The sequence below is a fragment of the Phragmites australis genome, chromosome 7 (genome assembly GCF_958298935.1).
Source record: "Phragmites australis chromosome 7, lpPhrAust1.1, whole genome shotgun sequence".
Taxonomy (NCBI): domain Eukaryota; kingdom Viridiplantae; phylum Streptophyta; class Magnoliopsida; order Poales; family Poaceae; genus Phragmites; species Phragmites australis.
The window spans coordinates 14,940,678-14,966,160 of record NC_084927.1 but is presented as its reverse complement, the minus strand read 5'-3'; the positions used below and the strand labels follow the sequence as shown (position 1 = coordinate 14,966,160).

General features: G+C 46.9%; 2 protein-coding genes across 3 annotated transcripts; both read right to left on the bottom strand.

Annotated features, from left to right (window-relative positions):
* Positions 1 to 8,131: 8,131 nt before the first annotated feature.
* Positions 8,132 to 14,795, bottom strand: LOC133924011 (glycosyl hydrolase 5 family protein-like). The gene is made up of 3 exons (XM_062369364.1): positions 14,167 to 14,795; positions 13,812 to 14,059; positions 8,132 to 9,348 (listed from the first exon to the last, which is right to left on the bottom strand). Exons 1-3 carry the CDS (start codon positions 14,575 to 14,577, stop codon positions 8,301 to 8,303), a joined length of 1,707 nt encoding a protein of 568 aa, XP_062225348.1. The 5' UTR covers positions 14,578 to 14,795; the 3' UTR covers positions 8,132 to 8,300.
* A 745-nt stretch (positions 14,796 to 15,540) lies between these two features.
* Positions 15,541 to 24,477, bottom strand: LOC133924010 (uncharacterized). Of its 2 annotated transcripts, none has more exons than XM_062369363.1 (3): positions 23,162 to 24,477; positions 22,247 to 22,518; positions 15,541 to 15,870 (listed from the first exon to the last, which is right to left on the bottom strand). In XM_062369363.1, the coding sequence occupies exons 1-2, from the start codon at positions 24,333 to 24,335 to the stop codon at positions 22,247 to 22,249; spliced, it is 1,446 nt and encodes a 481-aa protein (XP_062225347.1). In that variant the 5' UTR covers positions 24,336 to 24,477; the 3' UTR covers positions 15,541 to 15,870. The 2 variants fall into 2 exon arrangements, with proteins under 2 accessions (XP_062225347.1, XP_062225346.1); XM_062369362.1 differs by having other exon boundaries at positions 15,541 to 15,875; positions 23,162 to 24,476.
* Positions 24,478 to 25,483: the final 1,006 nt, after the last annotated feature.

Sequence of the window (25,483 nt, the reverse complement as noted above, 5' to 3'; positions counted from 1 at the left end):
GAAACCTTTGTCTTCCTCTCAAAGAGTAATTCATAAGAATTCACATTCAAAATTGAGCACAAGAAAATCCAATTTGAAATATAACAAGCAGTGATAATTACCTCTGCCTAGAATCTCCTAGGAGTCCTATGCTCATCAAGCATCGTCCTAGCCATCTCAACTAAAGTTCTATTTTTTCTTTCAACCATGTCATTCTACTGAGGAACATATGGGGCAGAAAATTGATGCTTAATACTATGTTCAAGATAGAAAGCATCAAAAAGAGAATTCTTGAACTCGATGTCATTATCATTATGGGTTGCTCTTAATGCACCAAGGTGTTACTTGAACCATCTCAAAGATAAGCTCCGAAAGTGTGAATACACCTCATCCTTGCTTGCAAGAATCCAAGAATAGCGAGAGTATTCATCAACAATGACAAGTACATACCACTTCCCACCTGTCGAATAGACCCGGGATGGACCAACAGTGTTCATATAAAGAAATTCTTCCGGTCATTCAGTTATCACCAGATTATCTAGTGGCTGAGAGACAGCAACCATCTTGCCATGTCGACAAGGAGCACAAACAAGGTTCTTCTCAAACTAGAGCTTGGGCAATCCTCGGATCAAGCCAAGGCCACTCAATCGTGTGAGAAAATCGAAACTCATATGCCCTAGCCTCCTACACCACATCCAGAGCTCAGAAGAAGATTGTGTAATCAAACACCGAGAAGAACAAAAAAAAACTCAGAAAAGATGGCTCCAAAAACTCTCCCAACTCGAGAAATCTAACAAACTAAAACGCCCGAGGAATCAAGAACTCAAGAAGCATCGCGCTTAAAACACGCTTCCTAGTCCTCATCCAACAACTGAGATACATAAAGCAAATTGTACCCCAGATGCTCTACCAAAGTCACATCTTTAATAATAAAGATCTCACCCACCTTTACTGTACCTTTGGCCTTCACTCTTTCCTTTCTGTCATCCCTGAATGTGATGTACTCATACCGCTTCATCAGGGTGAGGCTGGACAACCATGATGTATCCCCAGTCATATGACATGAACAACCGGAGTCAATGATCTACTTGTTCTCTAGACCTCCACCTACCTCCTACACAAAGTAAGAAGAGTTCGAGTACTCAGTGCTGGGGTAAGTCAGAAATTTCTTAAGAATCCAGCATCGAGTCACTTGAGGAGGAGTAAAAACAAGTGTATGTAAATTAGATCTAGCATGTTGGAGGAAAGTACCATGATGAAGAAAACATGGACTGCCAAAACGTTGTGACTCAAATCCTCTAACACGTGGACCAAAATCATATGTACCATGGTACGGTCTACGCCGTACCACCTCTAGAAGGAAACTAGAAAGCATTGGAAACCTGTGAGTGAGGGCGAGGAAAAGGCTCATGTACACCAAAAGAAGGATGGTACATGTCCTGAGTGCTCCACTCTTACTCATGTCTCTCATCTCTCCTACGGCAAAAATAGAACTCAACTAGATGACTCTCTCTTTGGCAGTAAGTGAAAAAATAGCGTCTCTCATGAACTGGCCTGCTGATCACTCTAGAATCTCTCATAGTAGCTTTCCACCCAAGCTGAGGACCTCTCCTAGGTTGTGTTTGTGGAAGCTCTCTCTTCATAGGTTGTAGTATGGGATTTTTCTTTTCTAGCACAAGCTGCATGGCATTTATCTTGGATTTTTCAATCTCAAGGGTACTGGATGTGGTGAATACAATCTTGCCAAGCCTGTTGCAAGCCACTCTCTCAAAACCCAAACCTAGAGCTAATCCTACCTTATCCACACACATCTTGGTCTTAGCTAAAATCAAATTCATCTTACCCTTGCCTTCTGAGTAGTTTTCCATAAGAGAAAGGAGGTATTCATTTTCAGTCATGAGCTTCTGAACTTGCTCTCTTACACAGCTGAGTTTGTTCTTAAAGACAATACATGTGGAACAATTCGGGTGCATATTCTTAGAACACCCAACACTCTTCAATCTAGACTCTAACTCCTTAACACACTTAACTTTTATTTCAACATTCTTTGCAAACAAAGGGCAATTTTTGCAAGCACCTAAAAGAGTGGGTCTAGACTCCTCTTCAAGAAGCTTCTTCTTAGCAGTCTCAAGCTGACTGGCAACTTAAGCATGCAAAGTCTAAAACACGGTAGGCTCAGTCATGACTATAACACAACTTTCATACTCCTCTTCCTCATCCTTAGCCCTAGACCTAAGCAACTCAAGCTCAGGCAATGAAAACTCTAGCTTAGACTTGAGTTCCTTAACCTCTCTAGTCGCACTTTGAACCAACCTATCTTGACTAACCAACACATTAGTTAAACGATCTACCTCAACAGAAAGTTGATCATAAGATGGTTGTACCTTATGTGAATCAGGCTTGATATTATCATTCCCATCCGCCATAAAGCATAGGCCAGTGAAGTCTTTGTTCTCCTTCTTGTTCTTCACAGGCTGCTCCTCCTCTTCCGAGCTCTCATCCTCGCTTGAGTAAGTGTCAATATCTCTAAGTGCCGCTACAAAGGCTCATGAAGCTACCTTGGCCGCCTTCTTGGTCATCTTGTCGTGATTCTTATAAAAGGACTTCTTGTTCTTCAGGTTCATGTCATAGTCGTTGTTGATGTCTCCCTTCTTCTTGAGATTGGGGCAGTCTGCTTTGAAATGAGTGGTGTCACCATACTCATAGCAAGCACAAGGATTGCCTCTCCTTCGGTCTCATTGGTTATTGTAGAAGCAGGAAAATATCTTCACGATCAAAGCATAATATTCATCATCAAGTCCATCCACCTGCTCTTCTGTAATAGAGACCAAAAAAGACAAAGCAAAATCACCAAGTGAAGAGTTAGCATAAGAAAAATCACCTCCCGCTTGACTACTACTACTAGATCCTGAAACCAATGCCATGTTCTAGGACAGGGGATTTCCTAGACCTATCCTAGCTTCTTTTGCTATCTCTGTGGACTTAGGCTTGCTAAACAATTCATCACAAGTCGGGATATCATAGCTAGATGACTCCTCAATGCTAGAGATCTTCACTTTCCAAATGCTATGGTCAAGAGCATAAATAAGCTTGATCGCCTCTCATGATCAAAATAAGGTAAAACCCCGGTGACTCTAAGATTGCTCACAATCCCATCGAACCTCACAAATATGGCATCTAAAGACTCTCTGGGACCCTGCACAAATATTTGATACTCCTGATTGTAAGTGCTCTGATGCCTAGCTTTAATTTGATTTGTGCCCTCATAAAAAATGCTAAGTGTGGATAAAATCTCTCTAGCAGTGCGAAGGTGTTGAAACCTATCAAATTTGCTATGAATCAGACTGGTGAAGAAGACATTACCGGCCTTGTTGCTGGCCTCATATTGATCAATCTGAGCCTGAGAAGTACGAGCAGTAGGAATATCATAGTTCGAATCAATAATTTCCTAAATAGCACTTCCTTAGCTTAAGAGATAAGCCTCCATGCGCACCTTACAGTACGAATAATCACGACCCTCAAAGAATGGTATTTTTCTATTTCTCTTCATTGTCACCTATGGATTACAAAGTAGGTTAAGGTCAACTAGTGATCAAACTCAGCCCTGATACCAATTGTAAGACCAAGGAAGGCGACTAGAGGAGGGTGAATAGGAGCCTTACTAAATTCTTGGATGATCTATCCTAATCATTCACCTAACACGCCTCAAATCAAAAAGTAGAAGCAAGAAACCGAGAGAAACAAGAATATATCACACAAAACATCTCCGAAAAGAACATAACTCCAATGGATGGATCTCAACCCTAGGTTCTATAGAAAATCATTCCAAGCGTCAAAGCTCACAAAAACTTGCAACTCAATGAGGAAACACTCAAAACCAAAGAACTAGGGACCAAATGAAGAAACTCTCTAAGATAATAGATCTAGAGGTAAGAATGGTTCAAGACTAACTTATAGATGATTCTTATCCCTCTAGCAACAAGAAGAATAAATTCAACACAATGAAAAAATTCAGCTCTCCAACGAAAACGAAAATCACAACAACATTGAAAAATTTGCAATTATGCAAGGGAGCCAAGAGAAGGAAACTAGAAGGAGATGAACACAAGTGTAAGAGGAAACACAATATTCATTAGTTGCAGATGAACGCCCTATTTTCTGCTGATTACAAAGTGATTTTGGATACATAGCTCTCACCTAAATCATAGACTAAGCATTCCTCTCTTTCTCTTCTAAAACCCTATTTTTGACTAATTACAAAGTGGTTTTGGATACACAACTCTCACCTAAACCATAGGCTAAGCATTCCTCTCTTTCTCTTTTAAAACCCTAGAACTCAACTCTCAAATGGATAGCTCAAGGAGGCTCTCATAGCCCTCCCCTCATATTTATAGACCTTGAGAGCTTCCTTGCCTCCCAAGTTTCCTAGATTCTTTGCACCCCAAGTTTCCTAGATTGCTTGCATCCCATGTAACCTAGCTTTCTTGCATCCCAAGTAACCTTCCTGATGATGATGTGTGTACACTGCCTTGCGATCTCGACCGCTGGCAAGTCTCTCCTACTCCCGATCCCTCAAGTCGTCTTGTCACTTACACTGCATCCCTTTCGCTTAACTTTGTCAACATGTCGCTTCATCCACCTTCTTAAGGTTTGCTTGCTCTCCACGTGTACAGTTATAATCACCCTTGACTTCGTCCGGCACCAAGCACCCCGCTTAGCCCCTATCATCCCACTGTCATCCACCAAGTTGCATCCATCACCTACACATTATAAGACAAGCACACAAGTTTCTACAACTTCATTTCTCACCATCTCCAGTTAGTCATAATCATAATTATGCATTGTAATACATAGACATGCTCATGCAAACCAACTCAATCTTTGTCAATCACATATAAAAAGACTGTGAATGCCAGATGTTCTGGTGTTAACAGTAGTACAAACACTGGAACATCCGGCATGTACAGTAGAAGTGCAACTCTGTGAATCCTCCAACGATTCCTCCGATATGTACACCGGACCATCCGGTGTGTAGAAGTCCTCTTTCCAGCCAACTCTGGGAATTCCTGTGGACTTTACTCTAGCGAAGCATCCGATATATACGCCAGACCTTCCGGCATATATAAAACAGACGAGAAAAATGCTCCGGCATGTACAAACGTCTCAGCACCGGACCATCCAATGTGTGCAAATTTCTTAGGACTTGTCCAATTCAATCCAATCTTTGTCAATGACTATTACATATAAATCAAGGTATATATCCACTTGGTTTCTCGGTTGGTCCTTTGGGGCTAAGACTATGCAATGCGTGTGGTGTGAAGTTCATGTCTGGCAGGCTGCTGCCGGATATAGGCCATGTTTGACACAGCTTCTCCACAGCTTCTAGCCAAAAAGAAAAGGTGATTTTTCCCCCAAAGGGCATGTAAGATAACTATTAGAGATTAGGCTACTCCAGTGAATGTCAAATCAACTAAGAAATTTTTTGGACCTAGCAGCCTATTATAGAAATCTGTGAGGCATTTTTCTTCATCAATAAACCTTTGACTGAGGAAGAATTCTATATTTCACTGGACATCTGAGCATGCTTTCTTATACACTCAAACAAGCTCTAATTGATGCCCCAGTGTTAGCACTCCCAAATTTTAGCAAACAGTTTTTGGTGGAAACTGTTGCCAATGTTCTTGGAGTTGGATCTATATTGCTTCAAGGAGGTCATCCTCTTGCCTTCACTATTAAAGCTTTAGGACCCAAAACTGGTGGTTTATCAACATATGAAAAGGAGTACTTAGCCATTTTGGTAGCAATTGAACAGTGGAGATCTTATTTATAGCTTCCTGAATTCATCATAACTGACCAAAAGAGGTTAACACATTTGTGTGATCATAGACTGCACACTTACTGGCAACACAAGGTATTCACATAGTTGATTGGGTTACAATACAAGATTGTTCGTAAGAAAAGTACAGAAAATAGGGTGGCAGATGCTTTATCTAGACATCCCAACCCTACTGCTTAACTGTTGTCTGTCTCTGCTTGCAGTTTTCCATGGTTGGATACTGTGATCTGAGGCTATCAAAATGATTCACATGCTCAACAACATCCCCATCTGCAATTCAAAATTTTGCTCTTAAAGATGGCATTCTCCGGTATAAGAACAGGATCTGGATTGGTGACAACATTCCTTTACAACGGCAGATTTTGTCAGCCTTAAATAATTCAGATGTGGGTGGTCACTCTGGGTTTCTTGTAACATATAGAAGAATGAAGCAGCTTTTTGCTTGGAAAGGATGAAAAAATGTTACTGATACATTTGTTCAGTCTTGCCAGATATGTCAGCAGGTCAAACCTGATTAATCAGGTTATCCTGGACTCCTTGAACCCTTACCTGTACCTACTGCTTCTTGGTGGATAATCTCCATAGATTTCATAGAGGGCTTGCCTAGATCTGGTTCAAGTAATTGTATCATGGTAGTGGTTGACAAATTTTCAAGGTATGGCCATTTTATACCTCTACCGCACCCCTTTACAACTGCAAGTGTTGCTCAGGCCTTCTTTAATAATGTTTACATGTTACATGGACTCCCTGCTTCAATAATCTCGGATAGAGATTAGAACTTTTCAAGCTTACTGATGTGCAACTTAGAATGAGCACCACCTATCATCCCCAATTTGATGGCCAAACTGAGCGTGTGAATCAGTGTTTCGAAACTTTCCTGTGCTGTTTTGTTCATGCTTGTTCATCTCAGTGGAGTAAATGGCTTTCACTTGCTGAATATTGGTATGACACTAGTTTTCATTCTACTATCAAACATTCACCCTTTGAAGTGTTGTATGACCATCCACCAAGACATTTTGGTGCGGATCCAACTATGATTTGCACTGTTACAGAATTCGGATCAATGGCTGAAATAAAGAAAGGGAGCTCATGACCAGTCATCAGACAGCACTTAACCAGAGCGCAAGTATGCATGAAACAATAGGCTGACAAAAAGAGGACAGAACGTTCAAATGATGCTGTCTTCCTGAAGTTATAACCTTATGTGCAGTCGTCAGTTGCAAAGAGATCCAATCAGAGACTTGCTTTCAAGTTGTATGGGCTATATAGAGTTCTGGAGAAGATTAGCAAGATTGTAGACAGATTAGCACTGCCAGCTCACAGCACTATTCATCCAGTCTAACGTCTCGCAACTGAAGAAGGCAATCGGCAACAAGCAGGTAATTCCTTCACTACCTGAAGCTTCTGCTGGATTCCAAATTCTTGTAGCAATTCTGCAGCGGCGATTTTGCTAGACGTGGTGATGGTTCTGTTGCACATGTGCAGGTTCAATGGTCCAACATGCCTGTAAAATTAGCATCGTGGGAAGACACAAAAGCCTTGAAGCAGAGTTTTCCTTGTGCTTCTGCTTGGGGTCAAGCAGGATTTCAAGAGCTACGACAACGGCTGACGAAGATGGCAGCACCGCTGCAACTACCGAACGGGACAGAAAAAGCAAGCGGCCCAAGCGATCGAATACCAGATTCTCTGAGCCCGAGTGGCTCTGAACCGTGTGCGTGGGCCTGACCCGTGAGTGAGAGGTGTTGCGTGGACGGGGTGGCCCTTCTGGCTAGTGATGTGGTGCGTGTGGGTGTGGCTATTTAGCCGTTGCGTGACAATGGGATCGGTATCGATGTAAAACACTAAACAATTGCTTCATCCTCCTCAATCCAATTTGGTATCTCGCCGGCTATCTTCCTCGTCTCTGTTCGTCTAATCCTATCTCCATTCTTTGTTATCCTATCCCCCGATTCCAATTCGAGAGCCGAGTGTTAACAAATTCTTGTGTCTGTTTGCTGAAATTTGAACAATTTTTTGGTAAGGGAGTTGGAAACTGGGATTGAAGCAACGATCTAAGTGATGTACTAATACTCTGTCTCGTGCTTTTTTTTTCATTCTACTAGTTGTGTCTCGGGCATTTTGTTGCGTCACATGGCTGTTGCAATCTTCTGTTTGGAGTCTACAGTCTAGACATAGTTATAAAAAATTAAGAGCAATTTAGCAAGGTAGCAGTTCTGAATCTTCTGATTCCGGTTGCAACATGAACCGGTGAATTAAGGGGAAAAAAAGACTTTTTTGTCACGGTAATTAAAAGATACAAGAAACTAAGAAAAGGCATGAACAAAATGGATGTGCATGCAAGTTCAAACAGATCATGCGACGATTCATTCGAGTACTCAGTTACCTCAAGAACACTCCTCTAGTTCTTTCTAGGGCAGCTAAACAAACTTGCTATTGAACTTGACCTCACATATATAGAGATACAACTCTCTCGGATGCATGCCGATCAAAACAAGTTAAACAACCAACTCTTCCAGTTTTTAAGTTCGACAAGCAGCAGCTGCGCGAGTATGTTGTTGGTGACCGGGCTCCTGGTGCTGCTCACAAGCTTGAACCACTGGCTCTCTGGGTCGCAGCTGTTGCCGCCGCTCAGGCACCGGCACCTGTTGGTGACCACGGTCCGGCCGTCCGCGCCGACGTCCAGGCAGCGCATGTCGCTCCTGGAGGAGGACGCGTGGACGGCTACGTGCAGCTTCGAATCCGACACGAGGAGCCACCTGGCCAGCGAGCCGGCGCACCCCACACGGCCTAAGCCGAGGCGCGCTGGCCTTCCGGCGCCCTCAGCCCGGAGGCACAGTGTCAGCAGCGAGCTGTCCCGCAGAACCAGCCTATGCTCCGGCGTGTACGCCCACGCCGCCGTCTCGTTGCACGGGCCCAGCTCCAGCGGCCGCATCAGCGACCGCTGCACCACGCACAGCCCCGTCGCCGGATGGAACAGCACCGTGTACGGCGCCGCCTCCGCGAGACCAGGACCTCTGAAGGGGCGCTGCAGGGCGTGGATCCTGCGCAGCGCGGTTTCGTTGCGTGCCTTGCGCCAGTCCCGGTCGAGCACCCCGTACGCCTCGTCGTGCCCCGGGACGCCATCCCGGAGGTAATAGCTCCCCTGCAGCGTCCATAACGCCCAATCCAGGTCCAGACCGGCGGCCACGGCGGCGACGCACCCCCAGTACCGGTTGTCGCCGACATTGCCGCCACGGTTGTCGACGCCGAACTCGCTCAGGAACACGGGCCAGCCCCGGTTGAGGAGGTAGAGTGAGCGTCGCGCCACGCTGGCCGCGATGCGCGCGCACACCCTGTTGGCGTTTCCACCGGTCCACTGGTGCGGGTTGGAGAAGCTGTACCAGTGCACCTCGAACGCCACCTTCCGCGCGAAGCTGAGGCGCACCTGCCGCCAGCTGAGGAAGGCCAGGTCGTTGTCGAAGCTCAGGCCGGAAAGGATGACGAGCACCCTAGGGTTCGCCGCGTGTACCGCCTCGGCGCCGCGCTGCATGTACCTGCACGCGCACGTGTGGACGCACGCGGTGGTTGCTGTCAAACTCAAACGAGCTATGGACGACGTCTCAAGCGAGGTAGCACAGATGAGTTGCCGGTGGTAGGCCATTGCTGAACCCTGGTAGGTTCGATCAAGAGCTTTCAGTGGCAAAAAGTGTGCCCATTGCCGAACCATGGCACACACACAAGTGCTTTCAAGGGTCAAGCACGTGTAGGGCACAGCACGACATGAGTGTTGTATGCATGCATGTGCGTAGTGATATGGTGATGTGTAGATAGTAATAAAAACAGAATATCTCAAGCTTAGTCGACGGCCATTGTAGCAGTGGGCAAGGCAAGCTTAGTCGACGGCCGTTGATTAGCAAGTGCATGGTGGGCGACCGCACAAGGCCTCCACCGTGCAAGGGGGCCATGTGGCCATTAATCCTACCTCATCAAAGTTAATTTCTACAATTTTAGGTTATTAATTAGGTCAGCAACCCATTAACTTGGTAATTTATCTCACTGCGAACAACTACGTCTCATAAATTTTCGTACGAAGATTAGATGTTTTAGCCTTTAGGTGCAACTGAATTTTTATCACCCGTTTAAATTGGACACTATGGTATAGCATATAGAATATAAATAGAATCTTCACAAACCACAACTCTCCTAGATTAGACATTATTATATTTTTATGAATTTCTCAAATATTCCTCTTTTATTTATAAATATTGGGCACATATAACATTAATTTCTGTTTTTAACGGTACACATATAATTGTATTCGAGAAAAGATATCTTCTTTTCTGAGATTGTAATTTCAATTTTGCACAGGGCCCTATACACTGTGGTGCGGCCCTGAGGCCATGGAGTCATGGATGATATCGAGGTTAGGTTTCAAGGATTGGATAGGCCCCAGGCTTGGAGGGAAGGCTTTGGAGATAGGCCAGCCTGGCGATGGCGACGGTTGGTGGGCTAGGGGGCCACACTAGTCGAGATGGCGGAGGACCGCTGGTAGGGAGGGTCAAGGCGGGGGAGCGGAAATAATGATCCGACACCATCGGATTATCGTGGTGGCGCCCAATGGCAAAAGATTTGGTGGTGAAGCCTGGAGACAAAGATGGAGTAGGAGGGCAGGATGGGGTGGGGCACACTCATCAGTGCAATCGGTAACAAGAGATATAAGCAATAGTAGCCAGACGTAGAAGACACTTGATGGACAGTTGGATTCAAATCCAGGCTAGAAAAGCATTGTTGGGGGATGGTGCCACTTAGTCTTCCGTTTGACTTTGGCGAACCTTGGGCAACCCCAGATAAGAAGTGGCAGGGCTAAAATAACAGTGTTCTCTGAAGGCCTATTAAGATCTATTGTAAAGAAGGAACCGAAGGGATAGCCAACGCCAAACGAGGGACCCGAAGGCCGAGTCCTCGGTTCGAAGGGTGACAGTTGTCGAGGTGTTGAAGGGGTCTGGAGTGCCACTCGATGAGAAGTAAAGGTCCTGAAGGCCCTAATTCCTCAGCCTGACGGATGAGGACTGCCAAATGCGTGGACAAGGAGCAAATGAACATCAAAGACAGGACGAAGAGCTCGAAGGGAACGAGGCTAAAGGAAGGCTCAAAGGTGGTCAATCACCTCGTCGAAAGATCGACTGACATGTGTAATAGCAGACACGTGCCTTATCCTAAGATGATACAACCTGTAATAATGTAGTGACAGTAATAGCCATATAATGTTTTGATAACATTTCAGAAAATAGAGCACTAATATAATATGGTATGATTATAAATACTCTCAACCTAATGATACGATGATATGAACGAGTAATATACCACAAATACTAGTTTACTGTGATTGAGATCCCAACAAGCATCGACTGAGATTTTCTTTGATTCCAGCACCTGAGCAGGAGTCACCCCTTAATAAATAAATTGTCATTCTTCACATGTTGCGCTTGCACAGGAGTAGTGCATAGAGGCAAAGATATACTGGTTGTAGTTTTGACAGATCTCACAAGCATTACGTTGATTTAATGGTCATGGACATAGTTATTAAAGCCAACTTGACTAGTGGCTCAACTAAAAAAAACAAAACCAGGTTGTTTTGATTAATGTCATGTTTGACAGGGCCTTCGGTCCAGCTTTTCAGTTCTGCTCCACAGATCCATGATGAACAGATCTAGAGTTGAGTTGTGGAGATCCATTGTGGATCTAGAGTGGTCAAAGTTATTTTATTTGGTGGGTAGGGATTGAACCCAGGTCCGGTAGAAAAGGTAAAACACTTGCGATCTATTTGGTTCACGAGACGAAAGGCGTATGGGATCGTCCGGGATCGCCCTGCCCAAGTTTAGAGTCCCACCGAGTCTTTAGTTCGGCGGATCGTCCGGGATGTTCCATCCAAGATTCCTTCAAATCTTGGATGAGTTGGTCCTTCGAAAAGAACCGGACGAAGCTATCCAGACCGCTCGCCCAGATGCCCGCGCTGTTGCTAGTGTGTTGTTTGTATGTGTATGTTCAAATTTTTTATTTTATTTGAGAGTATAGGAATAATCTAAAATTTTAAACGTTTTTATGAGCAAGCTATATCTTACTTAGCAACTTATTTTAATTAGTTTATACATAAAACCTAAGCTAATATTTAATTAAAATTCTCCAAATAAACCTACTTGTATAGCTTTTATAAATTTTTAATGCCTCAAATAACTCCTAAAAATCCGAAAAATTTAATAATATTTTTCTCATATGATCTACTAATTTATAAAAATATTTTCAACCTTAGATTATTTGATGAAAAAAGAAGTTTCTTTGTAATTCTCCATTTATATGTATTTTTATCATTTCATATGATATTTTTTAATTCAATTTGAATTCAAATAAATTGAAACATGCACAAATTCATTCAAATACTTATGAAATGTTTATAAATATAAATATATCATCCTATCTACTCTAAACTCACTAACCAATTAGAAAACTGGCTCATTCTATCCACTATAATCCAACTAACCAAACAGAAAACTAACTCATCTCATCTATCCTGATCAAACAGAACATTAGATCATCTAATCTAGAAGAATATAGATAGTCCTATCGCATCCAACCTCGCCCTCTAATCAAATACATCCTTAGTAGTCCACTATGTTGGTTGATGCCGCCGTTCTTCGGTTCAACCACCCAGATGTGTTTGGTTGGATGGATGAAACTAGATAGAATATAGATATCTAGCTTTTTGTGATGTTTGATTGTCTAGATAGACTGGATATGGTGGACACTGTTAGAGAATATTCCTTAATATATTGGATGAGTCGATCTGGGCAAAAATAGCCGGACTGAGCCTTTGTGTTGTCTGTTTGTTCGTTCGTGTGTTATGTTCATATTTTTCATTTAAATTTTGATTTTATTTGAAAGTACAAGAGTGTCTAAATATTATAAATATTTTTATGAGTAAACTAGAGTTTACTAACAACACGTTTTAATTAGTTAGTTTGATAAAAAGCCTAAGTTAATATTTAATTAAAATTCTCTAAAGGAATATACTTTTATTACTTCTAGAAATTTTTAATGTCTCAAAGAAATTCCTAAAAATCTTAAAAAATTTATTAATATTCTGCTCATATGATGGACTAATTTATATAAAAAAATCAATCATAGGTTATTTGATGAAAAAATAAGTTTCTTAGTAATACTCCATTTATATACTACCTCTGTTTTCAAATAACTGTCACCATTAACTTCAAGCATCAATGTGTGACCGTTAATTTTTTACAAATACACACGTAAATCATTCTAAGTATACAACATACTTAAACTATTTTTTATGACAAATCTAACCATACTATTTTCATTTTACTTGCTTAAATATTTTAAAAATTATAATTGATCAAAGTTACCGGTTACTACAGTACCGGTGTCAATTATTTGAAAGCGGAGGTAGTACATTGTAATCATTTTATTCGTATTCTCTTTTTAATTCAATTTAAATTCAAACAAATTTAAACATACATAAATTCATCTAAATATTGCACAATCAAATGATAAATTCACCAAAATATCATCAGAACTAATTCAGCTCATTCAATCCATCTAACCAAACAAAAATCTGACTCATCATATCCATCTAATCTTACCAACTAAATATAAAACTAGTTCATCACATATATATTAATGAAATAAAAAATTAAATCATCCTATAAAAAAATCAAATAATTACACCTAACCTTACTCTGAAACCAAACACACTCTCGTGGGACCTTTTGAACCCACAAACGGTTCGTTGGCCAGTCTGTACTAATAGCGATAGTCATGGACGTGGTTCGGACACATGGGAGAGAACAAGTGGAATGACAGGTCAATGTGGAGCCACCGATGCAAATGCAGATGCGTCACGCTAATCAATTTTCCACTACTACGAGTACTATACTAATCCTGTCTGTATCAAGGAAAAAAAATAAAAGCAAACAACAGTAATCTGGATAGCTAGGCTTACCTGTACCAGTCGTTGGTGTTCTGCCTGGGCCCCCTGAGCTCGTTCCTGAGGCTCATGCCGACGACGTTGGGCACGCCGGCGAACATGGCGGCCATCTTAGTGAGGCCGTCCACCCATACGCCCGGGTCGAAGTAGGCGTCCCCGAAGAAGCCGTTGCCGTCGTTCCTGCCGCAGCACCACCCCGGCTTGCTCACGTGGTTGTCAAGGATCACCATCACGTCGCTGTCGCCCAGGCTGGACACCACGGCCTGCAATGCATCATGCATGTACAGGTTGCTCATGCCCACATCGACGCTCACCACGGCCTGCAATATTGCCCATGCTCATGGATGAAGAAACTAGCTAGAGAACTTGCCTTGAATGCGTCGATGAGCTTGAGGTCCAGGATGCCTGGGTTGTTCGCTTGGACGCCGGCGAGCGATTCGGTGAGGTTGAGCCTCTGCAAGGACTGGGCAACGGTGAGGGACGCGCGGGAGGCGTCGGTCACCAGGAACGTCGGCCAGGTGAGCCGGACGCAGTTGAACCCCATGGCGGCCACGTCCCCGGCGATGGCGCCCAGGGGCCGCTTGCCCAACCCCTCCGCGAGCATCGGCTCCAGGTGGGACGGCCAGTTGACGCATGCCAGCTTCACCCGGCGCGCGCGCTCGTCGACGATCCACCGCGACGACGTCGACAGCGTGGCGGCCGCCGCGCGCTCGTGGTGGCAGGCCAATGCGGCAAGGACAACGAGCCACGCCCACGCGGCGAGGAGCAGAGCAGAGCTCATGCTGAGCGGTGGTGACCGACAGCGGTACCTACCCAAGTGCAATTAATAGCACCAGCTAATCGTTGTTGCATGAACTTAATTAGCAGGAAGCAATCAATTAGGTTCAACAGTGTGTAATGTGCACACAACTCTACTTGAAATGTATTGTATTCACTTCCTGTTTATGAAGAGGAACTCGTGCAAAACGATTTCAGTAATTCAGGTGACACAGTTCAATATGGTTAATTTTGCTTTGAATTTAAGAATGCGCTGTTGGCCCATGTGCTGCCAGATCATATAACGGAAGTCTCTTGCAAATCTAATCTGGTTCAGCTTCAGAATTCGCTCAGCGATTGTACTCGCTTCTTTTCCTACCTCGCACCAAAGCATCTCAGGTTGCTGAGCAGGCACTCCGACGCAAGTATGCTAAAGTTCAGATGTGCTTGAAAAAAAAAATACAAACAGTAGACAAGGAGCAACTCATACATGTGACCTCACCCTGAGAATTATCAATGATATGCATATTGCAGTAGGAGTTTTTTTTTCTCAAATACGCAGAAGAGCTAAGCTTCATTATATTAAAAAGAATAGTGATCCGATTTATAAAGAAAATCAGATCTAAAAACCTAACAAGTATAGTATTATAACCCGCAGAGCCTAGCTCACATACCAGACAAAGAAAGAAAGAAAGGAACCACCACCCGCAAGCAACCAGACAACAAAGCACTGCTAAGCAGCAAACATCACGGCAAACACAGGTTCCTTACCCAATGGTTACCCAACTGCGCACTCTAGTTCATTAAAAAAAAAAAGACTTTTCACCATAACTAAGAAAGTAGCTAAGAAAAGGAATAGCAAATTATTTTACAAGATAGGGTATTGGTTCGACCCATGAAACATGAAACTTGCATCCCTAAGCAGGAGACAACAGAAGCAACAAGCTTCCTTTAAACAATGTAGTAACTTCTGAGTTCCTTCTTGATATACAAACAATGAAATGGATCTCCTATTGTTTATGTACATGTATAGCAGACAGAATCACAGGATTATAAAAAAAATGAAATGGATCTGATGTTTATGTACACGTACACAATTACAATCGATACTTATTCAAAAGAACGAACAAACCTTAATGATGAACAAAATGAACAAACTAGACTACAAACCAAAATAAATATTTACAACAACAGACGTGTTTTCATGACGTGATATGCCTGTCCTGCAGAAAGTATACAATATGTCAAATACCCACATCTTCATGAGATTAGCTTTACAACAACAGCCATGTTTTCATGACATGATATGCCTGTATGCCTGTCCTGCAGAAAGTATATGATATGTCAAATACTCACATCTTCATGTGATTAGCTTTCAAAGGTAAGAAAAAGGAAGCAAACACCGTTCCAGAAGTTCCACCAATACGAGACACCAATTTTTTACAGTTGTTGTCCAGAAATAGTTAGTCAATCAACATGTTTGACGCTTCCACCACAGCTTATTATAGAATCCGCAAGCTATACATTTGTCCATATATTATCATACTTTTAATAGGTTCTATTCAGTTGCTTATATACTTTAGAAAAAGAAAAGAAATCCGAAAGTAATTCAATCGGGCGTTCAAACAGTTGGTGCTTTAGTTCGAAGAAATGGATTTGCTCCAGTAAATGAATGTGTACTTAGAACATAATAATAGATTGTGTCATGCTGAAGAATTCAAAAAATATTGTCTGTTTGTCAAGAAGTAGGAAATGATTCTCCATAGATAGTTTATTATATCTCAGGTTCATTAGGATGCTGAATAGTTAGTGAAACAATAGCAATACAACACTAAGCAAAAAGTTTTAGAACAGGGCTGCTCAAGTTACAGTTTAGGTCAGAAATGCTATATATTTTTTTCAAGAACTACGAGTTAGTCAAATGGGTTAGCTTGATTAACAGGGCCAAAAAAAAAATGCAATCTTTCATGTAACAAGTAGTGTAATATCCATTCAGAAATCACATGGTTCTCAACGTAACAAGTTCATGGAAATATACATGGTAAACTCCTGCATACTGCATGATATAAGAATTACAAGAATATCGTAGTAAGGTCGAAAGTGGGCGCTGTGTCATATATGAACTAGGGAGATAAAATAAGGACCGCAAAAAAAGAAAAAAAAATCATACTTCAGTTAGGATTTAGGAATACAAGGTAGTACTGAGGCATACCTACTAAGAGTTGCACAGCATAAAGAACCAGACAGGTGTTCTACTGTGAATCTGACATTTCAATACTGTAGAATTGTATTGATCAACTGGACAACATTCTATTGATCATGGCATGTACATATATAGATTACATCAAGGCCTTTGGCCAAGCCTGTACAGGCGCGGACGAGCGCGCAGAGCGGGAGCGTGGTCGCCGTGGAGACCGGATCGCGTGGGCGCCGTGGAGACCGGGTGGATCGGTTGGAGTCGCGGCGAGTGCGCGCTGAGCCGGGGCAAGTGCGCGCTGGGCGGCTTTAGCCGTTGCAGAGCTGTTTCCGCTGACACCCCCCCGCAGTCTCGACGTCGGGCGCGGTGACGGAGAGGCTGTCTCTGAAGTCGAAGAACAGCGCTGAAGGTAGCCCTTTGGTGAACACATCAGCGAGTTGGCGCGCACTGGGAACGTGCGTGACGCGAAGCTCTCCAATAGCCACTTTTTCCCGAACGAAGTGGATATCTAGCTCAATGTGCTTGGTTCGCCGGTGGTGGACAGGGTTCCTGGACATGTAAACTGAAGATATGTTGTCGCAGAAGGCCACAGTCGCTGAGGGAACCTTGCAGAGGAGCTCGCCAAGAAGATGTCGAAGCCAAGAGCACTCGGAGACGGCGTTGGCGATGGCGCGGTACTCAGCTTCGGCGCTCGACCTTGACACCGTGGTTTGTCGCTTGGATGACCACGAGATGAGTGAATTGCCGAGGAAGACGCAAAATCCTGAAGTCGAACGTCGCGTGTCTGGACAACCGGCCCAGTCGGCGTCGCTGTAGGCAGTGATCGTCGGTGAGTGAGCTGCGCGCAGTTGGATGCCGAGGCTCGTCGTCCCTTTGACATACCGTAGGATGCGTTTCAGCATCGTTTGGTGCACGTCCCTCGGTGCGTGCATGTGTAAGCACACCTGCTGCACAGCGTACGCAATGTCTGGACGTGTGATCGTCAGATATTGCAGTGCGCCAGCGATGCTTCGGTAAGTGGTTGCGTCGTCGATGAGCTTGCCGTCAGCAGCAGATGCTTTCGGCTTGGTGTCCGCAGGTGTGGCGACGGGGTTGCAGTTGGCCATGCCAGCGCGCTCCAAGAGATCCTCGGCATACGCCGACTGGGAGAGGAAGAAGCCATCTTTGGTACGTCGAACGTTGATGCCGAGGAAGTGTCGAATTGGCCCCATGTCCTTCACGGCAAATGCGTCGTGAAGTCGAGCGATGACATGGCGAAGGAGCGACACCGAGGATGCCGACAGGATCATGTCGTCGACATATAGAAGCAGGTACGCCGTGGACCCGTTGCGGTGGTAGACGAAGAGGGAGGAGTCGGCCTTGGACTGGATGAAGCCCAAGCTGGTGACGTGCCCGACGAAGTGTTCGAACCACGCCCGTGGTGCTTGACGAAGACCGTAGAGGGACCGCGATAAGAGACAGACATCGTTCGGGCGCTGAGGATCGACGAACCCGGTGGGTTGCTGGCTGTATACCCGTTCGCGAAGGTTGCCGTGGAGGAAGGCGTTGGAGACGCCGAGTTGATGAGCCGGCCAGTTGTACGTCGCCACGAGCGTGAGAACGGTGCGGATCGTGGCCGGCTTGACTACCGGTGAGAATGTCTCGCCGAAATCGACGCCGGGGCGCTGGTTGAACCCACGAACAACCCATCGAGCCTTGTATCGCTCTAGGGTTCCGTCGGGATGCATCTTGTGTTTGAAGACCCATTTGCCGGTGATGACGCGAGCCTCGGGTGGTCGCGGCACGAGAGTCCAGGTCTTGTTAGCCTGCAACGCAGCAAATTCGCATTTCATGGCAGCATACCAGTTGGGGTCCTTGACTGCGTTGCGGACGCTCCGAGGGATCGGGGAGATGGTCGCTGAGGCTGCCATGGCGTACTTCGGATTGGGTTTGTGGATCCCAGCCCGAGCACGAGTGATCATCGGGTGTCCAGGATGGACGTCGTCATTTGCTGGTGGCGCTGCAGTGGCGATCGCGGGCGCCGCAGCCAATGGAGTCGCGTTTGGTGATGCAATGGGCGACGTCGCGGCGGATCCAGGCGCGGGCACTAGTGGTGATCTGGGTTCTGGCGTTGAAGATGAGCCCCTGTCTGCACCATGGGGCATCGGTGCATGGATGTGTCGCGCTGTGCGCGCGCGGCGCGGATGTTGTGGTAGATCGATGTCGAGGCGAGGCGGCGACGGGGGCGGACTCAGGTGACGGCGCGCGGCAGTCGCGGCCTGGCCCGACTGCAGGAGCTGCGGATCATCTGCCACTGGTGACGATGAGGCAGCGACGGGCGTGGTGGAGTCGCGGAAGGGGTAGACAGACTCGTCGAAGACCACGTGACGCGACGTGATGACCCGACCCGTCGCGAGCTCGTAGCAACGATAGCCGCGGTGGTCAGCCGGGTACCCGATGAAGACACATGTTGAGGATCGCGCGGCGAGCTTGTGAGGCGACGTGGCGATCATGTTGGGGAAGCAGAGGCAGCCGAAGACGCGTAGATCATTGTACAAAGGCGCGACGCCGAAGAGCATGGTGTACGGTGTCGCGGCGCCTGTGACGCGGCATGGACGACGATTGAGCAGGTAGGTCGCCGTGGCCAGCGCTTCGGCCCAGAACGTCAGTGGTGCTGCACTGTGAATTAACATGGTGCGAATACAGTCGTTAACAGTTCTTAGGATTCTCTCGGCCTTCCCGTTCTGCTGAGAAGTATAGGGGCAGGATAGACGCAGGTGTGTGCCGAGAGAGGAGAGGAGCAGGCGCATGGCGTTAGAGTCATACTCCCGTCCATTGTCTGTCTGGAAGGCGACGATGGGCAGACGGAATTGAGTGTGGACATAGGAAATAAAGGAACGAACAGTGGGAAGAACATCGGATTTATTGCGAAGTGGAATTGTCCATAAGTAATGACTATAATCATCAAGAAAAACGACATAGTACTTATAGCCAGAATGACTAAGAACTGGAGACGTCCAGACGTCTGAATGAACTAGCTGAAAAGGAAAAAATGTTTGTGATGCAGAGTCAGCGAAGGGAAGACGAACATGTTTCCCCAGCCGGCAAGAAGAGCATGAATGAGCATCAGATTTATTACATTGAAAAGGAAAAGGTTGTAAAATTTGAGAAGTGATGTGGTGTCCGGGGTGTCCCAGCCGCTAATGCCACAGAGATGTTGCCGATGAAGCAGTGAGTGCTTGGTGTTGTGGAAGGCGGATGGGGTATAGGTCGCTGCTGCTTTCACATCGGAGCATCTCCGCCCTGGTAGGAAGATCCTTAATAGAAAAACCAGAGGGGTCAAACTCGATTGAAACATTGTTGTCACGGGTTAAGCGGCGAACACTGATCAAGTTCTTAACGAGGTTAGGGGAAATAAGAACATCATTTAAACGGAGAGGGGAGGTGGCAGTAGGAATGAATGTTTGTGCTTGATGTGTGACCAGCATACGAGCACCATTGCCTACTGTGATAGTAGAAGATGATGATCGCAGGGAAGAGGGAGGGAAGTTACCAGGAGATGACGACATGTGCGATGACGCGCCAGTATCAAAGTACCACTCAGACGCGCTCGGAGGATGGTGGGGGACGCCGGCGGACTGGAGTGCGGCGTAGAGGGCACTTGTGTCGAATGGGCCGCCAGGCGAAGATGCGGACGGATGCGTGACCGTCATGGCTTGCTGCGGTTGGAGCGGCGGGCGAGGTCCCAGAACGCCGGCTCCGGGGGCGCGGAAGGGCATGGGCCAGGCTTGCACCATGCCTTGCCAGGGATTGTAGCCCGCAGCCCATGGCGCGAACTGCGCGCTGGAGTTGTTGGAGCTGTTGGAGCGCGGCGCGCCGCCGTTGCCGCGACCTCGGCCACGGCGCCGATCTTGGCGGTTGTTGGAACGGTTGTTGCCGCCGTTGTTGGATCGAGGCGCTGTGGAGGAAGAAGACCCGTCCTTGTGGCCGGTGGACGTCGAGTTGGAGGAGCCGCTGGGGTTGTCGCCGTGAGTCACGGCGAGGGCCTGGCCAGCTTCGGCATTGGCATCGTGCTGAGCGCTGAGCTCCTCGAGGATGAGGAAGGAGCGGGCGCTCTGGAAGGAGTGCGGCGGGTACTTGGACGTGATCACCGGCTTGACGTAGCGATACCGGGGATTGAGGCCACGGAGGAGATTGAGCACCTGACTCGGCTCGGAGACGGGATGGCCGATGTCGCGCAGCTAATCCGCGAGCCGCTTCAGCTTGGTGCAGTAGGCGTTCATGGACATGTCGCCTTGCTGCAGGGTGCGCAGCTCGGTCTCGAGATACACGGCGCGCTGCAGCTCGTTGTCCTGGAACAGTCCTTCGACGGCGTGCCACAGGGAGAAAGCGTCGTGGCGATCGCGGCGAACAACGTCGAAAACGCCTTTGGAGACAGTGGCGAGGATCCAGTTGACGACGCAGGAATCAACCCGGTGCCACTCGCCATCGCGGTCCTGGGACGGAGTAGGGGAACGGACATGGCCCTCAAGACCGAATTTGCCGAGGGTGGAATCGAAGAAATGGCGCCACTGGCCGTAGTTGCCGTCGTCCATGTCAAGGATGACAGGGACGTGGTGGCGGATGGAGATGCCCTGGATCGCAGAAGCGGCGGCTGGAGCGACGGAGAACTCGCCATCAGAGGAGGAATCGGAGTGGTGGGAGGAGGGCGCCATTGGAGCAGCGGAAGGAGATGTGGCGAAGGGAAACTCTGTGAGAACCGTGGGCTCTGGTACCATGTAGAATTGTATTGATCAACTGGACAACATTCTATTGATCATGGCATGTACATATATAGATTACATCAAGGCCTTTGGCCAAGCCTGTACAGGCGCGGACGAGCGCGCAGAGCGGGAGCGTGGTCGCCGTGGAGACCGGATCGCGTGGGCGCTGTGGAGACCGGGTGGATCGGTTGGAGTCGCGGCGAGTGCGCGCTGAGCCGGGGCGAGTGCGCGCTGGGCGGCTTTAGCCGTTGCAGAGCTGTTTCCGCTGACAAATACTCATCTTACAACACAAACCAGCAACAGCGTAGATGCTTTCGAACATTACACTACCAAAACTTCTAGTCTATTAAATCGATCCAACCATTAAAAAAAAAGAAAATGTTGGTTTGACCAAGCTTGTTGTAGTCTTATGACCAAGATAAACTTAAGAGTTTGATTGAAAAGATCAAAGCATTTGGAGGGTGAGCCAATGAAAGGGATTACGAGTTTGCAAGAGCTTACAAGCTGATCAAGTTCAAATAGAGTCTCAGCGCATGTCTAAAGATTACTTATTGGATTGAAAGGCTATAAGATTAAGTTCTTAACAAACCACGTTACAAGATAGGCCCCAAGCGCCTGTGCTTTGTAATATAGATTTGTGCTTCTAACAGAGGTTATTCTATATGTTGCATCAAAGAATCAGAAGTTATGCTATGTACAGCACAAAAATATGCAAGGAAGTAAGCAACTTAAAAAAATTTCCATCCAGCACTGACCTAGTTTTTCTTGGAATTTTTAGGAGAAGCACGGTACATGTGTCGCCCTGTTTCTGCAGCCTCCTTGATTTCTTGAAGTTGATTAGCTATGTCCTCTAAGAGTTCCAACTGTAATGACCGCCTCCTTTCACTTGCCACAACCCTTATCTTGTCTTGTGCACCTTTAATGGCATTCAGACTTTTCCCCAGGAGATCATCTGCAGCAGCACGAGTCTGCAACTTTTCTGCTTGGATTGTTGCATCTGAGTAGCTTCGGCCAATCAAGCCCTTAACTGCATATGAACAGTTGAATTTAGTACCAGTTTTAATTAATTATGTAGCAAAAATAGTTTCACATAATGTGCCAATCGCAATAGGAATTGAACATATCATACTGGTGAAACAGCAAATACAGCCAATGGATAGACATGGGCAAAATGCTCTATGGTGTGGAGTGCTATGGACACATGCAGAAGTGTTCAAGCTGGAAGGATGTTGGCATATCATAAATCTCAATTTGAAAAGCTAAAGAAGTAGTTTGATCAAACAGATCAGTAATATCAACACAATTGTTTCCAATGCTTCAGATATGAACTCATAAAAAAAATGAGAGGGACAAAAAAGGAACTCTCACTTAAAAAGTTGAAATGATAGAAGATAGTGTGGATTTAATAAGCAATATAAGGAGCATATACTCCAACGAGGTTCTAATCAATGAACAGAGCAACATTAAGCAAAACAAGTAACAATCATGCATACTAGGAATGGTTTTAATGAATCAACTATATATTGATAATTAAGATTACATCACACATACGTGATACCTCCCAAGAATGGAACTGTAGGCCTACATTTATTACGATATAAAAATACTTTGGCATCCCTTGTACTAGATAACAATCATCAATTGAACCTCATTTCTCCACAAAGTCATACCTTCTGTCGAGACGCATATATCATCAACTACATGCACATCGTAGATACATGCATCATTCTCACTTCCTGTATGATCATGACTAGTCTTATCAATACTCCCACAATCTACCTCCTGAAATTCATCAGCAGCCTCCTCCTCCGTATCTTCCATACCAGCTGCAGCGTCAACATGAAAATCACCACCTTGATCGAAACCTAAACTCCGGGCAGATAGGGGCGGAATTTCCACCGTCTCAGTTCCATCATCTTCGCAGCTCTCCACCTCCAGTTTCGATTTGGCCACAGGAACTTCACCGGGTGTCTGAACAACAATGCTATCGTCATTTCCCACCTTGACATGATCTGCAGGAACAGGCGGCACCAACTGTTCGCACAAGAACGGCGTCTTGAAGCTGAAAACAGAATCATTCCCCAATTGCACGATCCTGTCATCACCCCGATTCGTACCGACCGATTTAGATGAGCTCGGCTGTCCTTCAAGGAAGATACTATGAGGCGTCACCATCTCCTCCTCGTCGTCGTAGTCCTCCGATGCGAGGCCAAGCAGCCGGCGGTACGCGTCCACCTCCTTCCGCAGCGCGCGCGCCTCGCGCTCCCTCAGGAGCACGATGTCCCTGAGCTCCTCCACCTCGTCCTCGTAGAAGGCGCAGCGCTCGTCGGCGGCCCGGCGCTGCTGCCGTGCCTCGATCTCGAGTGCGGACTTCTCCTTCTGCAGGCGCAGGATCATGGACATGGCCTCCTCGGCGGCCGACGCCGCGGCGCTGCGCTCCTTGTCGAGCTCCCGCCGCAGCTCCGTGCACTGCGCCTCCCGCTGGCGCTCCTCCTCCGCCTCCCTTCTCAGATCTCCATCGACGGCCTCCTCGTCGTCGTCGTCGTCGGAGGTGGGGGTGGCATCGGCGGCGAAGGGGAAGCGGGAGCGGAGGGAGCCGTGGAGGGAGTCGAGCGCGCGGGAGGGGTAGCGCGCGAGGAAGACGAGGAGGCAGGGGAGGTGCGGGCGCGCGCAGGTGCAGGGGAGCGGTAGGCCGAGGAGGGCCAGGAGGCGGGCGGCGGCGGAGGCGAGGGTGGCAAAGCAGAGGCAGGCCCAAGCGAGGGCGAGGTCGAGGAACGCGCCGGCCAGGGACCGCGCCGTCCAGCGCGCGCGCACAGCCGCTGCGCCCGGGCAGGACGCCGTCATTGTCGCATAGCTAGCAATCACGACGAGGAGGCAGAATCTGTCCCGATTTGGGTCGTTGAGAGAACGTGCGGGGTGGGGAAAGGCGAGGGGAAAGTAGACGAGAGATTCTAGAATTTAACATTCAATTCGTACCTTTTTAGATTTGACACTCAATTTATAAGTCTTTTAGAATATAATATTGTGCGCACAAATTGGTTTAGAACATAACACTCTCCGCCGGACCAAACCGCGGGTTGGCGCCGGAGAGAAAGAGCGAAGGGGCGATGGAGATGGCCGATCGGTGCGTCGTCCCGGCCGTCGACCATGTCGATCGGTTGCCAGTGTCACGAGCACACCGTCCTGTGCGTGTCGCGGCTCGCTAGCTGCCTACCATCTCCTACTGGGCCTAGCTAGCTGCCTACCACCTCCTACTGGGCCGCTCCGATCTTCCTGCCGGTGAGCTTCCCTTCCCTTTCGACCGTCTTCCTCCCCAACCTCCCTCTGCTCCACCGCGCTGTCGCGCCGCTAGCTGGCGTCGTCGACCATGTAGCTAAGGAAGTCGACGTCGAGGAGCTACTTCCTCAACTAGCCCCTCTCTGCCCTTTCCCTCTCGCCTCCAGTGCGTCTTGCCATGACCCCAGCACTGGCCGCCCAAGTTTGGCTCACATCGCCATGGCCCGAATCCGAGCCGCCTCTAGGAGTTCCGTCGCCAAGCTCACACCTCTCTAGCTGGCCATCTCCATTGCCCCTCCGCTCCTTCTCTCCGACGCCACCCCCTCTCCTCCCCCTCTAGGGCAGTTTGGCTCGGTCTGGTGGAGTGTCATGTTTTGAAGCAATTCGCGTGCATGGTGTTATATTCTGAAAGGCTTGCATATTAGGTGTTAAATCTGAAGAAGCATGCGAATTAGATGTTAAATTCTGAAATCTCTCAACAAAGACATGTGGGGGATTCGAGTGGGCTAGGAAATACGCTACGTACCTGGAGAATAGCGGCATGAATTCTTTTTGTTTTGATGGAGTGGCTTGAATTATGAATTGGCTTTGTGCCAAGGTGGGGGAGGGGGGCTGCAACATTGCATGAAGTGGCCAAGTGACGGGGAAAATTGGCAGAATTGGCCTTGCGGAGCGGTGGAGTGGTGGACGATCGTTGGTGGTGGTGGATATCCTTG